The sequence below is a fragment of the Leguminivora glycinivorella genome, chromosome 11, assembly GCF_023078275.1.
Source record: "Leguminivora glycinivorella isolate SPB_JAAS2020 chromosome 11, LegGlyc_1.1, whole genome shotgun sequence".
Lineage (NCBI taxonomy): Eukaryota > Metazoa > Arthropoda > Insecta > Lepidoptera > Tortricidae > Leguminivora > Leguminivora glycinivorella.
The window spans coordinates 1,023,839-1,037,125 of NC_062981.1; the positions used below are offsets into that span (position 1 = coordinate 1,023,839).

At 37.6% G+C, this 13,287-nt stretch overlaps 2 protein-coding genes across 3 annotated transcripts; one reads left to right on the forward strand and one right to left on the reverse strand.

Moving 5' to 3' along the window:
- Positions 1 to 799: 799 nt before the first annotated feature.
- LOC125231260 lies at positions 800 to 4,960 on the forward strand. 2 transcript variants are annotated; one of them, XM_048136652.1, is made up of 4 exons: positions 800 to 1,006; positions 1,228 to 1,860; positions 2,843 to 3,031; positions 4,653 to 4,960. In XM_048136652.1, exons 1-4 carry the CDS (start codon positions 973 to 975, stop codon positions 4,811 to 4,813), a joined length of 1,017 nt encoding a protein of 338 aa, XP_047992609.1. In that variant the 5' UTR covers positions 800 to 972; the 3' UTR covers positions 4,814 to 4,960. The 2 variants fall into 2 exon arrangements, with proteins under 2 accessions (XP_047992609.1, XP_047992610.1); XM_048136653.1 differs by having other exon boundaries at positions 1,246 to 1,860.
- Positions 4,961 to 10,336: 5,376 nt separating this feature from the next.
- On the reverse strand, positions 10,337 to 13,287 carry LOC125231062 (nucleoside diphosphate kinase 6-like). The gene is made up of 3 exons (XM_048136404.1): positions 12,999 to 13,287; positions 12,285 to 12,445; positions 10,337 to 10,555 (listed from the first exon to the last, which is right to left on the reverse strand). The coding sequence occupies exons 1-3, from the start codon at positions 13,205 to 13,207 to the stop codon at positions 10,410 to 10,412; spliced, it is 516 nt and encodes a 171-aa protein (XP_047992361.1). The 5' UTR covers positions 13,208 to 13,287; the 3' UTR covers positions 10,337 to 10,409.

Genomic DNA, 13,287 nt, shown 5'->3' on the forward strand with positions numbered 1-13,287 from the left:
ATCGAGTCCATTGAAACTTATATATCAAGGGTGGAACTGGAACGCCTAACAAAAAAATTTTTAAGTAAGAATTACTAGACCGCAACATTGCTCAGACATTTTATTCAGGCACTCCCCAATGAGCAGTTGCTGCAGTAGGTATTACACTGTTTTAAAATATGACTATTATATTTAACCCATAAACAGTTTTTTATTAGTATAAAATAAATAAACAGCAAACATTAGTAGGTACCAAGTCCGTTCAGGGATAAGATCTCTTGGCAGTGCAACGAGCAGTTTCTGGTCATCAACATTCACCTTCCGGCCGAGACGAGACACGGTGTAGTTGTTGAACATAAGAGGCATGGCTCCGCTGAATGGCATTTTGGAAATAAACAATTATCGAGTAGTATTTAAAATATTTCACGTTATTTAACGAATTTTTGAAGCCAACTCGAAACTTGACACTTAATATTGACAAATAAATAAAAACTTTTATTTGGCAAACTAACGAAAAGTTTTTTAAGTGACCCTTATACATGACCTTATTTTTATTTGAAAGGCTGGTTCAAGGTTAAATAACTAGAACTGATAACTTTATTTAGGTAGGCTTATTCACCTAGGCGATATTATTATCTCAATAACTAAGCACTTCAACTGATAATAATTATAAACCATGAATATTCGCAATGCGCATCGTGTGAAGCGCCTTTAAACCATAAAGTAAAATTAAAAATTTAAAAACCTCAAAAACAGCGCAGGTGGCCAGACACTCTTGGAGTCATAAACAAACGGCTGACAGCTGTTTGAATAAGTTTGAAGGTGACAAAAACCAAGCGTAAAATTTTCACAAAACCCATTGAATATTCATAAAATAATATCGGAAAGTGTAGAATATGGACGTTTACAATCATTAGAAAGTGTACTCAGTACAGTGTACGTTAAATAATGAGTGTGTATTTTGTTTCTGAGCGTTTGTTGTAATTGTTCAAAATGTATACTCTCAAGGGTATATTTCCAGAACCAAGTAAGTATAATTTATAATACATGTCTTATTTCGTTTTCACCTGTTTTACACAAAAGGAAAAATACATAATATATCGTATCTATTTGTTAAATATCAGTAACACGTACTAGGCATGTCTTCACTGCCATAGACTTTAATCAACTGTATTTTTTTTAACATTTACATGTCGTCTGACTCTAAATAGTGTGATGTTTCAACTGTTTTTTCACTCTTTCACAAAGCAGAACTACCACTTTCAGAAAAGGAGCAGAAAAAAAACTTCATAAGGGAAAACATGAAACAGCTTAAATATATTCAAGGCAAGTCGCCCAAAGAGTCACAACAGGGTCTGACGAGCGTCCCCCCGCGGGTCTCTAGACAGCCAGCCGTCGCCCTCAACAAGGTAAAGTCCTCGCCCTCCAGCAAGAGTGGTAAAGCTACCCTCTCTATCGGGAAATCCATAGGCAACTCACGGAAGAAACTCACCGATGTTCGGTTAAAGAAAGGTGATATGGCTGAGTTCTTAGAAAGGAAAGAGAGACGTGCCAAGCAAGTTAAGGAAGAAGAGACGGAGGAAGAGGATGTTAAATCTACAGATTCATCTGGATGCTTGAAAGATATAGGCTGTCAGACTATTGAGTCAAATCTAGCACAACAACTAACTGAATGCACTAAACTTACAATGATATACCCTAAAAAAGAGGATGAGGAAGCTAAGTTGAGAGCGAGCGGGGACTCCGGCCTTCAAAATCAAGTGACAACTTCTAAGGGACGTAAGGGAAGTGATGAAATTGAGTCGGAGAGGAATCGCAGTCGGCTAAATGCTATCTTGGAACGGAAAGACAGAGACAATAAAGATCCTTATTTACCATCAGGTAACTATTTTAAGTTAAATCTATAGAAAGTTAGTTACTAAAATAACTGTTTAGTTGACAAAGCACTTGGCTTGAAAAATGTTTGAAACTAGTTTATGTCGCTTTGATATCTAGTTTATTAACCGACTTCAAAAAAGGAGGAGGTTCTCAATTCGACTGAATGTTTTTTTATGTTTTAAATGTAAATTAAAACATATCAAACATAAAGTTTAACCATCTTCTTCTTCTTCTTCTCAGCATATTTGCGTCCACTGCTGAACATATGCCTCTTTCATGGATTTCTATTCTACCAAGTTTAACCATACTTAATCCTTACTCACCAATACATCCAAACGAACCACAGTCGACTCATGTGTGATCACGTCTACCTATTCAAATGAAATAAAAATGGATATTCACAGAATCAGTTTAGCTTTTTGTACAATTGATAGAAGTGTAAGAAGTAAATGAAATAAAATTAGCCTTTATTATTTTGAAATTTTAGTTTCTAAGGATATAATTTATTAATTACATTGACAACTCCAACTCATCCCTTGTCTTAGGCCTCTTTTAAGTCTTCCATTCTTGCCTGTCGCTGCACTCATCTATGCCTTTCCTCTGCTTTCTTAGATCATTGGACCGTCTGCACTTTTGTGGGCCCGCTTTCGGTGTTTTGTTGACGAGTACATAAAAAAATGCATGGCATTCTGTTTAGTCCGTCAGTTAGATCATCAAAAATACTGAACACATATTTTTCGCTTTTTCTAATGAATGAAAAAATACAAAGATATGGAGCATCAAAATTCCCGAGTGGGGCTTGTGATGTCACTTCTAAGTAAAAATTGTACGTAGACGTGACGTCACGCGAAACTTCAACGCACTGTACCGTCGTAATTTTTCGTTTACGAGAAAAAGAATTACGTGTCTAAAATTCTTTGATAATCTGACGGACTAATTAGTATTTTTTAATCGTCTCGCCTATTGACCGACCCTTTTCCTGTAGGCTACCAGCGCGGCGTGGTGCCCGCGTACCTGCGCGCGCGCCGGGACGGCGGCGGGGCGGGCGCGGGCGCGGGGGCGCGGGCGCGGGCGCGGGCGCGGCGGGCGCCGAGCCGGGCGACGAGTGCCCGCCGGGGCAACGTGGCGCTGCCCGACCAGGAGCGCAAGGAGACGCTGAGGATGCTTAGGAATAGTGAGTACATAGCATAGTTATCATTGCATTAGCAGTAACAGTGTAGTGTCAGTATACTAGCGCGAGTCAGGAAATTGGAGAGCCGGGCCTCGAGTGCCCGTCTGGACACGTGGCGCTCCCCGACCAGTAGGCCTAACACATGATTGCCGCGGGAGTATGTCGCCGCGAGATAGATCACACGTCTTCTTCTAACTGTATTAATGACATAAGAACGGGTAGTCTATCTCGCGGCGACATACTCTCGCGGCGATCATGTGCTTACCCTGCAGGAGCGCAAGGAGATGCTGAGGATGCTTAGGAATAGTGAGTACATGCAACACGCATGTCACCAGCTACCCGGCTACTAGCGTCGTGCCGATCTACTAGCAATTAGCAAAAGGCAATACAACGGTGGAACTTCCGGATCGACTGGGCGGATGTAACTTAGTGATGTGCAAGTTGCGGAAACTTTCCAAAAAAATCTTAAATTTAAAAATCGAAATAAGATGTCATATATTAAAGAAAAAATGACGAGCACCACCAGTGGTGAAGGCCAGATTCGAACCGGCGTCTTTTAGCAATCCGGGCCAAACGCCATCACTCCTAGGCCACCTCGCCACAATAATTATTTTAATTTATATATAGTAGTGTGACTACATAAAAAACACAATTCAGAATATTTGTTAAAATAATTTGATTTGTTCCCATAGTTGCGTATAGAGGGCAGCACCAGTCTCTCTAGCTATATCGCAAACCTGTAAAGGTTTCGTATAGGAGGTGCAAGCACCTACTGCTTGCCCTTAGAGTTGGTCAAAGACGCCTAGTCTTACAAAGATGACATATAGAAGAGAAATTTCGACGGCTTCCGCTGTGGCGAGGTGGCCTAGGGGTGATGGCGTTTGGCCCAGATTGCTAAAAGACGCCGGTTCGAATCCGGCCTTCACCACTGGTGGTGCTCGTCATTTTTTCTTTAATATATGACATCTTATTTCGATTTTTAATTTATATATAGTAGTGTGACTACATAAAAAACACAAATCAGAATATTTGTTAAAATAATTTGATTTGTTCCCATAGTTGCGTAAATCTTAAATTTCTTGAAAAATAAAGTGAATTTAAATTTATTAAATGGAAAGTTTCCATCCATGCAAAGTATGGAAAGTTTCTGAAGTTTTCCTGTGAAAATTTCTGAATTTTGGAAACTTTCCGTCGGCACATGAGTAGATGTAACACTACAAAAGTACAAACCTTTACTAAAGAAGCCCTACAACCCAGCAGAGGGTAACAGGATGTAAAAAAGAAGAAGAAGTATCTCTGAGGATTAAACCGTGACCACGCTCATGCATGCACGTTTCCCTCGTCCGAGCAAGATTTGCTTGGTAAGTTGGTGGCCCTCGGTCAGCTGTTCAAAAACTGGCGTGCGACCCGGCTTTTGTTGAAAAGACAGATAATAAAGCTACTGAAGACCTCTCAAATGGTTGTAATTAGAAATATTTATTGACTTAAAAAACATATACCTACAGTAGGTAAACATGACTTTGGGTTCTGAGCTAAGATAATCCTGTGTTACAGAATCAAATTATTGCCTTCTAAATTATTGAAATTTTATCAACCGTCATTGAATTCACAATTTATATTCCAGGTTTTGCGGAACTAGTAAGCGAACTGAACAAGATGCCCGTGAAGACCGACACGCTGCGCATGCGCAACCGCAAGATGGAGCTCGAGAAGCAACTGGCCAAGCTCGAGGAGGGCATCAAAGTCTTCTCGAGGCCCAAGGTCTTTGTTAAGATCGGCGAATAGTTACAGTGCTTGCCTGCGTAGGGGTTTCCGTTCGTGGTGCCCTAAAACTCATGAGCGGAGTTTATCAAGTTTAAATTTGGAACTCTATGGTCAAGTGTCCACTTTTTTTTAATCTATGGGAGCGGGATTGAGTACCGTAAAATGGGGTAAATATAGCCTGTCAACCAAATTTTGGCAGTAGCAATGTACATCAAACTAAAGTATGGTATCCCTATGAAACGAACAAAAAACAGCAATGTACGTCGAACAGCCACAGATATTTTTTTTTTCAAGGGGCTCGCTCCTTCCTTACGAATTAGATAATGTATTAAAAAGGGACGGATATGTGCTAGTTATTTCTCTTTTTGGTAGGACGGAGATTTCCACAGATAAGATACAAATGATCCACGCGAACTTCCACCGATTTTCAAAACTAGTGTTGCTAGCCCGCGATTTTTCAAATTTGCCGCCTTTTTCTAGTGACAAGATTTGGTTGACGGTCTATAGGCAGGAAACTTAAAATGTGATTTTACACCAAATTTCTTTACAAAATGGTACATAAATTCTATCGCCTGATTGAAACGGTACCTTTGTTATGGTACACATTTTGTTATTAGATATTCAGTAAATGAAGAGTGTTTTTTCAAAGGGGCTTATTTCCACTTTGAACTTTTTTTGGGAAATTGAGAAAAACATAATTCCATGGTATTGATTTTGAAATTAATATTTAATTTGCAAAATTGTAATATTGTAAGTTGACGTTAATGCTATGATTACATCAAACACACAGACCAACCCCTATAGACATCTATTACAAGACGACTCGCCGTGGCCAGCCTTCCTAGTATTTGCACTGATATAAGCGCGGGCGCTCGCCGTGCCCGATCAGTAGCGACCAAGTAACAGACCCGAAAGCAGCGCGTGTTTTTCGCAGTAAAAAATTGAAAAAGGGTATTTTGATGTCTTGAAGATGTCCACCTGTAGTGTGAAGTGGTGTGGAAAGGTAACAAGAAGCTCAAATTTAAAAACAGACGTCATTACATTCCACATAAAAGTCATATTTATAATTTATTCAGAGCCGGCATAGGTCAACTTACATTGGCCACTTACGCGTCAGTAGAGGGACAGTCATACTTCTGTCCCTTTTCATCTGGCGCGACTGCCCGCCGTCCTTGAAACGGCCAATCACAGCGCGCTTAACACATTCCCCGCCCGCTCCTCGCACCACTGGCACTGGTGACTTGTATCGCGAACATAATTTCCTAGAATGCTACTCTATAGGAGGTTCTCTGTGATCAAACATAACATGTGTACCTAAATAAATATTTAATTACCATATTTTTTTGAGAATTAAGCACTTTTGATGCGAACTTTTGGGAATTAAGCCTTTTTGTTGTGGCCTTGTAGCGTAAATGTTATTATTTTAAAATAGTTTTATTTTGTTTTTGGATTTTTTTTTAACGTTAGTTGATTTGAATGTTGTAATACATGACATTGGTTTATCCACATGAATAATCATTATACATTTTTCAAAATGTGTTCTAAACTTTGATGTTCATCTTTTTTTTAAAGATCAAGGCGAAACTTTTTGAACTTTTATCTCAAAACAACGCGTAATTTTCTATACTAAGAAAAACTGCATTGATAGTTTAAAAAAAAGAAAAAATGGAAATAAGCCCTTTTGAAAAGACACTCCTCAAATGTAAGGTAAATCACGTTTTAAATTTCGTGCCTACTCCCGTTGTGTTTACCCTTCTTACCCCATTTTACGGTAGTTTATTTTCAAAAGAGCTAGTTTTCCTAAGTACTTAGAAAAATAAGGTCTTTTGAAAAGATACTTCAACTGAGGATCTAAGTACCCTAAAAGTAGGGTAAACTGCTAGTTAGTAATAACTGGTTATATAATAACTGGCCAAGCTATATTAAAAATCCGGTTGGGACGCCATCATAGCGGTTTCGTGTCGTGAATAATTTATTTTTCTTTTACTCATTAATGTTGTTTAAAGTGTAATATTGATAGCGTATTATGCAGTAAACTAATGGTGTAGTGAGAAGCTGATGAAGAATTGTTCTCGAAACGCGTTTAGCCTCTTTTTTGTCGTAAACGGCCGGTAGTCCACGTGCTCTTGTAAAATCTAGCTATCAATTTACAAGTGCTAAGTCACCGTACAATGTCGTACTTACCGTACAAAAATTACTAATATTAACTCATATCACCTTGACACTGGCGAAATAGTCCCAATGGACTGAAGCCATTTAATTTTAAAAACTGAACTATATTAAAAATAAATTCTACTTGTTAACGGAGTTCATTTTTACATAAAAGTCCTATTACTGGCCACCTCTCAGTAACTGGCCACGTTATGCTAAAATGAATTCAGATTACCATTTTACTGGGTTAATTTTTAGTACAGGGTATCCAGTTATTGGAAGGGCGGCAGCTACTGGCAATTTACCCTACAAGAGTTATCTACCGTGTGGTCCATTGATATATTCTGCTCATGTGTGTAATCAAGTCCGTCCTAATGCGTCTTCGAACTGCATATATGATACTGAGTTAAGTATTCCGAAATAGAACTGCGAGCGAAACGAGGGGTTGAAAAATTGGAATAACTCAGTGTCATAAGACGCTAAATAACTTTAGCCAAGATAAACTTACCTACATGTAAAATAGTATATAAATACAATACATTTGAAGATATAGGAAGAAACATCATATTTCCAAATACATCATATATTATAAACATTTTTTATATTTTCCTTGGGAATGCCCAGGGGCACTTTTTCCTAGCTACGCCACTGAACAGCAAAATTAGCTCAGCTCACCTTCTAACGAATGTCATATAAATTAAAAGAACCCGGTTTAGTTTCTGTTTTAAATTCTTGTAACTAAGTTACTTGATGTATGTATGCTTGTATGTGTTGTTACGTTATATTGTTTCTTGTAATTAATATAAATGAGGTTTGTTTCTATGTTTTACAGTGTTTCTATAACAGTTTTGGTTTAAATACATTATACATACTTTGTTTTGTGTTTCCTTATATATTTGTTTACACAGCTAAACTGTGGAATGAATTGTCGCCAGCGGTATTTCCGGACCGATACGACCTTCAAACCTTTAAGAAAAGAGCGTACACCCATCTTAAAGGCCGGCAACGCACTTCCAACACTTCTGGTGTTTCGGGTGTCCATGGGCGGCAGCGATCGCTTACCATCAGGCGACCTGTCTGCTCGTTTGACTCCTATCCCATTAAAAAAAAAACTATTTCAGTACCAGACCAACTGGCCCTAAGGCCGATAGTCCACTATCATATGTTTGTAATAGAAATATGATCATACAAAAGGGAGGCATACAGATCTATGATCATATTTCTATGATAAACATATGATAGTGGACTATCGACCTAAGTCAGAAAGTGGTCGTAATTTGTAACCGCTCGCTTGTATTGGCGAGAACCCGCACAGCGGGTTTTCCGGCATCTGAGCAAAGTTCACGAGTGCCCACCAGGCGGGTACTTCGTTGCCAAAGTTGCATAGACACATCTGTGTATAGGTTGCTTTAACCCATAAATGCATGACCTCGACAAAGATTTATTCCATACTAGCTTTTACCCTTCGCACGCGTTAGAAAGAGACAAAAAGTAGCCTATGTCACTCTCCATCCCTTCAACTATCTCCACTTAAAAAATGACGTCAATTCGTCGCTCCGTTTGGCCGTGAGACGGACAAACAAACAGACACACACACTTTCCCATTTATAATATTAGTATGGATTTATTCAAATTTGAATTTTGACATGCTGTCAATACAGTCAAAAATGCATGATGCATCACTATGCATTTGTGTCGCTCAACTTCAAACCTTAGTAAATCAATTCTGCTTTAAGGTTGAAACTTGAATATATAAAAAATATAATATGATCTGAAAGATAATCAACTTTATAGCAGAATGGATTTACCCAGTTTTTATTAAGCGACACATTGGGTTAAACGCCATCATTGAAGCCCTCTTACAGAGAGGAAAAGCACTTCCCTGCAAGGAGGGAGAAAATTAGCACATAATATATCTGTTCTAGACCGTGATTATCTATTTTTAGATGCAATTTTTATAAAGAGATCAAAAACAATTTGTGTGACCTGAAAATCAATACCGCATGGTACCCTCGCTACGCTCAGGATTCAAAATGCACTTTCCGCAAATATACCTACAATTTTGCTTCCGTGTGACGCTATTTTATTTAAACTTTATTGCACAGTAAAAAAATGTACAAAAGGCGAACTTAATGCCAGACGGCATTCTCTACCAGCTAACCTTTGGGCCAAACAGAGATCTATAAGAGCTTAATAGGTGCAGGATATATCGCAATGACGAGAAATGGAATACCTACTAAATAACCATAAATGATTATACAGGGTGTCCCAAGACTATGGGACATGAACGGAAAGTACTTTAAATATCGTGGATAGGGTATTTTGCTAAAAGAAGACTTTATTTTATTTTTAAAACTAAGTAAAACTGCATTCATAGATTTTTAAATAATTACATGGTTAAACCGGGAATCAAACCCGCTACACGAGAAAAAAAAATCATTCTGTAATTTTGTCATACCGATCGATACGTTTCATCATAAGGATTATTTTTTTCTAAATAACATAGTGTCGGACATAAAAGGAAGACCATGAATTTTAACATTTTACATAGCATACTCCTTAGCCTTAAATTTTGTCCATGCAATTTTTCAAAAAAAAAAAAAATCTTTAAATGCAGTTTTACTAAGTTTTAAAAATAAAATAAAGTCTTCTTTCAGCAATATATCCTATCTGTGATATTTTAGGTACTTTCCCTTCATGTCCCATATTCTTGGGACACCCTGTATATATTATACAGCATTTTATAAAATAAGTAAGTAGTTTTTTAATATAAGTAAGTACACTTTTTTGCAACATAATTTATTGAATCTGTTGACTAGCTTACTGAAATAGAGCGTGTAAGCGTAATACGGGCGATAAATTAAACCAGAGATAGAATTCATTAGTGATATCATTACCTGAGAGAGGTGTTTCTGAGTTACTCTTAATTTTCTATATGCACCTCATTTTTGAAAATGTTCTCAGCGGCAATGTACTGTATTAAAAAAAGAAGTAAACATGGTTACAATGACAGGCAATGACAAACTTTCAACGAGCGTTAAACGCGAGTGAAATTGCGGGCCGAATTATTTTGTATGCATATATTTTTTAATTAAATTTTAAGTAAAAGTTATCTAATTACATTTCTGTCCTATACTCACCACCGTTAAGAGATTCACCCGTATTAGCTTTACACGCTATATAATTATATTTATAATCATGAACACTAAACAGGTACTTTGGTATAGCAGCTGTTTATGACAAAAATAAAACAGATATTACATTTTGTACTATAGGATTATTCCCTACAAAATAGCATACTTTACCAGTTAGTGGTATCGTTTTTGATAACCTAATTATGCCTAAGGGTTACGGTGTCATCGTATTCGCTCCACAAGAAGTAGTCACTCTCACTCATCATTATTTTAGTATTATTGGCATATCATTTCCTAGAGCTCATGCGATTGGCATCTTGGCTAAACACCCGTTACAGTTTTCTGACATGTTCGAACAGATGATCGTTGAAGATGATGGGTCCTTTTCTGTACAGCATCTCGTGGCCGTTGTGCCATTGGTAGAACGAGAACTCCGGGAAGAAGAACTTGATCTCTCGCTCTGCTGATGGTGGCGAATCTGGAAATACATATTGCGCATTTTGTAATTTTTATGGCACAATAATTTTAGATGCAAAAGTGTTGACGACCGGTTTGGCTCAGTCGGTAGTGACCCTGCCTGCTGAGCCGCGGTCCTGGGTTTGAATCCCGGTTAGGGCATTTATTTGTGATGAGCACAGATATTTGTTCCTGAGTCATGGACATTTTCTATGTATTTTATGTATATTTGTATATTATGTATATTATGTATATCGCTGTCTGAGCACACCATACAAGCGTTCTTGAGCTTACCATGTGGCTCAGTCAATCTGTGTAAGAATGTCCTATAATAATATTTAATATATAATAGTTATTTGTTGCCTTGCCTTACCTATGGCTGTCAAACTTGGACCCTAAACCAGTCAACCAAAAATAAAATACAGACCACGCAAAGAGCAATGGAAAGAAGCTGTTTAGGCATCAAGTTAAAGGACAGAATAAGATGCTCAGATATTAGACAGAAGACGCAAGTAACTGATGCCTTACGCTTTGCTCAAAGCATGAAATGGAGATGGGCGGGTCACGTGGCAAGGCTAAACGATGACAGGTGGAAAGGTTACAAAGTGGAAAGGACCACAGGGATCAATAAAGAGAGGACATCCACTATCCAGGTGGCAGGATGACATTGTGGCTACTGCAGGCAAGGAATGGCAAAGCATGGCAAAAGATAAAATAAAATGGAAACAGCTGGAGGAGGCTTTTACCCAGAAGGGGTCTACAGAATACAATCAATAATAAAAACTAAATTGAAAGAAAAGAAAATCTTTCTGTAGAATAATAAAGCTTAAATAAATAAATAAAATAAATAGTTATTTGTTATACAAACGAGCAAGTGAAAGGATTATATAGTTGAACCACGAGCGAAGCGAGTGGTTCGAGAATAGAATCCTGAACTTGTGAGTTTTTTAATACACGAGAAGTAAAATACATTTGCACCCGAGTGTAACACAAAACTTTTCCCCTCACTATAGCGAGGAAACTACAACGCAAAAAATGCGTTTATCACTGCTTCCAGTAGTTCCACAGGTGGTAAATCATCTTTATTACTAGATTCACCTACTTTTATCAACTTTTAAGCAGTTAATTTGACTTTATTCAAGGTCAAATTACTTTACCCACTAGTGGATAAAATGCGTTTTTACCCGCTGGTATTAAAGGCCAAAACACGTGTTTCCGAGCTAGTGAGGGGAAAAGTATTGTGTTTTGGATATATAAAAATTCTCTTACCAAAGGATTGGATATTTATAAAGCATAAGTTCTTGGTAGTACTTACAGCCTGTCCCATTCAGTTTACCATCGTCCTGCCCATGCCCAATGTGATTACTACTACTTTCTTGATATTTTACCTAAATCGTGATACAAAGGAAATTCTGCCCTATTAATTCATTTATTTGGTTTAAATTTCAATGGCTCAGACTGTATATGGTGGGTAGGCCGAGGTTGCACAGAAAATTTTACTAATTATTAAAAATTATAAATAGTACAACAATAATCAGTTTTATTGCTAAAAAGCTCTTATTTCTTTCAGGCAACCAGTGGGTAGCTCTATAAAGAGAACATCTACATGTTCCATCAATACCTACATATTGCAGCATAAATGACACTGTCAAGTCTATATTTATTAATTAGACTTCTTATCTCCAACCAGACATATGTATTAGAAAAAATGTCTGATGATAGAAACATGTTAATCAGATGTAAAATCTTACCAGAGCCATGAGCAACATTCCTCGTGTCGGAGATACCGAACATGCCCCGGAGACAGTAGGGCTGCTGGTACTGACCCTTGTACACGCTGGTGGGGCCCAGCATGCGACGCCACAGCTCTATGGCATTGGAGTGCCCCATTATATGAAGGTCTACGCTGCCACTGGAATAATAAGAATAAAAATATGTTTATTATCAAGATAGAACACAACAGGATATAACAGGAATTTCCACACTAGGCGACACTGTATCACGGGGATCCAGTTACAGTTAAGGTTATGGAGCTAGTTACACAATCCAGTCTAAATATTAATATTACAAATATTTAAGTTACTAAAAACAAGGCATGGCACATTCTTTTTAGTTGTGTGTGTCATTCATTAAATGTAGAATAGATCTTATGTATTTGTTATACAAGTTCAAAAATATGCAGGGGTAGGACAAATAAGGAATATAAATAGGTATTCCAATATGTTTAGTTTATTGCATTTTATGGTGAAATAGGAACCTCATTTAATGGTCAACATGTTCACAAACATTTTAGATATTTATCACTCATTGGGGGAAAAGACGATCATTCCATCATTACGTTAAAATATTGTCCTGGCATCTACTCAAGTAAATGTGCCAATTTTTAAAGCCCAAATAGGTGTTAGAGGTCAGATGAGATGGGTGTAAAGGTTATATCATATTTACACTATTTTTTAGATTCCTACCTCGTCATGAACGTCACCAGCCTATTGTAGAAGAATTTGCCGACATGTTCGCTATAGAATTTACCAGCAGCTTCTTTATCCAAAGATACCCGTTTAGTTTTTATGACTACAAACTTATTTTTTATAACGTTCCTAATGAATGATAGAGCCACGGGATTCTTCACAGCGTGTGGCTTGATTATGGCCAGGGTTAGTTGTAGTTTCTGCATGGTGGAATGTTATCTGGGTTTGATCTTCTTCATTTTCCTCTTTATTTTGAAAATAAAGAAATTTGAAAACTTGGTATGGA

Coding starts and splice junctions, on each gene's coding strand:
- LOC125231260 (XM_048136652.1), top strand. CDS start 973: ATGTATACTCTCAAGGGTATATTTCCAGAACCAA. Junction 1,861..2,842: donor AGATCCTTATTTACCATCAG/GTAACTATTTTA, acceptor CTTTTCCTGTAG/GCTACCAGCGCGGCGTGGTG. Junction 3,032..4,652: donor GCTGAGGATGCTTAGGAATA/GTGAGTACATAG, acceptor TTTATATTCCAG/GTTTTGCGGAACTAGTAAGC.
- LOC125231062 (XM_048136404.1), bottom strand. CDS start 13,207: ATGCAGAAACTACAACTAACCCTGGCCATAATCAAGCCACACGCTGTG. Junction 12,446..12,998: donor CTGGTGACGTTCATGACGAG/GTAGGAATCTAA, acceptor TTATTATTCCAG/TGGCAGCGTAGACCTTCATA. Junction 10,556..12,284: donor GAATGTTGCTCATGGCTCTG/GTAAGATTTTAC, acceptor ATGTATTTCCAG/ATTCGCCACCATCAGCAGAG.